The 3,014-nt window shown below is 26.9% G+C and overlaps 1 protein-coding gene across 1 annotated transcript; it reads left to right on the top strand.

Annotated features, from left to right (window-relative positions):
- Positions 1-272: 272 nt before the first annotated feature.
- On the top strand, positions 273-1,023 carry LOC109806386 (glutaredoxin-C9). Its single transcript, XM_020368775.3, has one exon. It carries the CDS (start codon positions 378-380, stop codon positions 870-872), a length of 495 nt encoding a protein of 164 aa, XP_020224364.2. The 5' UTR covers positions 273-377; the 3' UTR covers positions 873-1,023.
- Positions 1,024-3,014: the final 1,991 nt, after the last annotated feature.

The following is a 3,014-nucleotide window of genomic DNA, read 5'->3' as shown; positions in this document are numbered from 1 at the left end:
AATTACACTCTTTTGACATTTATATATTATGATATTGTGTATAAAAAAAAAGAAGATGGAATGTATATAGGAAGTGCGAGGTGGGATGTGATGGCCGTCCAAAACGAGGAAAAAAGAAAGGGGAAGTACAGAAGCTAAAACGTAAGACGACCAAACAACACCGCGTAATCTTAGAAACTTAGGAAAATAAAATAAACATTATTATTATTTGTAGTTGACGTTACAAGTTAATGACCCTTTCAAATCATCAACCACTCACCCCTTCCCCCATTTATATTCACCCCCCATAACCCCAATCCAACAACACCACCACCCTCATCTTCTCTCTCTCTCTCTCTCTCTCATTCATTCTTCATTCACTCACTCCAATTAACACCATGCAACAAGCAATTCCTTATGGATCATGGCAACCCCTCATAACCCCCCACCCCACCACTCATCACTTCACAATTACCCCACACTCATTAACTACTACCCACATCCACAACACCTTCAACACTCACAATTCTACAAATAGTAACAAAAATGATGATAAACGCTCCAACAAGAACATGGTACTCAAACTCAACAACATGGTCCTAGAGAACGCGGTTATAGTGTTCGCTAGGCGCGGGTGTTGCATGAGCCACGTCGTCAAGCGCTTGCTTTTGGGCCTTGGAGTCAACCCTGCGATGCATGAAATTGAGGAGAGAGATGAAGTGGGTGTTGTTAGGGAGTTGGAAGAAATTGTTGGTGCCAATAATGGGAAATTGCAGTTTCCGGCGGTTTTTATCGGTGGAAAATTGTTTGGAGGGTTGGATCGTGTTATGGCTACTCATATTTCCGGGGAACTCGTTCCAGTACTCAAAGAAGCTGGGGCTCTATGGCTTTGACCCTTTTTTTTCAAGAATTTTCCATTTTCGTTCTTGGTTTTCTTGTATTATTTATTTATGTGTTTCCGGATATGTTAATTTCCTCCTTTGGAGGCTGTAGAGAAAAATATTTGAATATAATAAAAATATATTTTTTCGATTTCTTTGGAAATGGATTCAAAAGTATGATATCTAGTGTTGCAACCGAGGAGGAGATTTCCACAGTTCGACTAGTGTGATGGTTAAAGCATAGCAGTGGAGGATGCCAGCTCTCAACTTGGAGTTTTGTTCGATGGTAGAATAATATATATTTGGTCAATAGAAATTAAGTTTTTTAAGTAAATATTAATTTTTAATGTTGAATTTTCAAACACTTTAAATTATGTGAATAATTAAGAAAAATATGACTAACAGTAATAGGAAGAGATAAGATAGAAGTAGAAGAAAGAAAACAAAACGAATATCATGAGATTATCAATTTTATACTTATCAGAGAAAAAGACACCTTTTGTGTCTCTGTATGTAAATGGTTCAGAAAAGCCAAAAATAAAAGAGATGTCGATACAGTATAACTAAAAAATGAGACTACAAATTTATTTTGAATTTGAAGTTCTGAGTCTGGTTAGAAAATACTAGTATTTTTAACTTTATCCAGATTCTATATATTTTGTTTGTGGAATAATTTCTTGTTTAATATATAATGATACAGTTTCTAATGTTAATCAAGAAACAAATAATTAAAAACTGTGAGAGATAGAAACTAATATAAAATATTGGTATATCTCTATTGAAAAGAAGAAAAAAAAACCAAATAGAAAACACGCGTGATAAATTAATGTTGGTATGTTTAATGATTTATTATGGTTTTTACACCAGATGATATAATTATTAATAGAAAATTAAAATAACTACTAATGGAAGGTTATATACCTACATATACCAAATATGTACATATATCCTATATATAAAGCTGAAATAACTAACCAAATATATGTAATATAAGTATAATATTTTAGTAAAGGTAAATTACACACCTTAAATTATTGTAGGTTAAATAACTCCTATACATAATACCAAAAAAAAACTTCACTTCACCATCTACTGAATGGTCTTCATAAATATTGAAATATAAATTAATTATTTTAATAATCTAAAATAATTTAAATGATAACAATAATTAAGTAACAAATTTCAAATTATACATTTAATTAAAAATGTAATTTAACTATTAAATTTTTTATTTATAAGATCTATCTTATTTATTATTTTTTTATATATTATTTATTTTATATAATTATTAACTTATAATTTAATTTATTAAAATATATAACTAAATTAAAATTCTAAAAAAAAATGTGATAGGTTCTGGTTTACCCGAATCCGACAAAATCCGATGAAAATATGGACGAGTTTTAAAAATATAAATCCATCTTTAAAACCTAAACCTACCTCACCTTTTATAACAGAAAGGATGAAGAGAACAAAATTTAAGTCGACTTATTTTGTTATCATCTTTATTGAGTAATTCATTTTCTTCTTGTCACTTGATGAGAGGATTTATTGTCGAAAGAAAAGAAGAAAATAAATTATTTTCTCATTAACAAGAGGTTAATAAGTATATACATTATTGTAAAAGTTTACACCTATAATAAAAAAATCATCTTTAATATAAATTTTTTTAAAAAGTTATTATAAAAATTAATAAATTTATTATTTTATATATATCAAATATTTATTATCCGTACTAAATTTTATGATAAATTAAATATATAAATAAAAATTATGTTTGAATATATAAATTATATTTAAAATTTGTATAAATTAACTATATTTAAGATTTATGATAAATAATTTATATTATAGCATAATATTATTTTTATTTATTAATAATATATTATAAAAATATTAAAATTTAATTTATAAATAATTAGGATAACTAAAAATTGAATTAGATAAAAAAACTAAAAAAAATTATAAAACTTTTTTTATCAAAGAAAAGTTTTTAAAAATGTTCTAGAGGTTAATATAGAACAGTCGATTAAATTTATAATAAATTATATATATATATAAGGGAGATCCGTTTACATTTACTTAAGGTAGAGTTACTCTATTTAATAATTCATGTTTTTCTATCAAATTTTAATGATCTAACTGTTAAATTTA

This window comes from Cajanus cajan, chromosome 8 (genome assembly GCF_000230855.2).
Source record: "Cajanus cajan strain Asha chromosome 8, NIPB_CcT2T_4, whole genome shotgun sequence".
Taxonomy (NCBI): Eukaryota; Viridiplantae; Streptophyta; class Magnoliopsida; order Fabales; family Fabaceae; genus Cajanus; species Cajanus cajan.
This window is presented reverse-complemented; position numbering and strand designations above follow the sequence as displayed.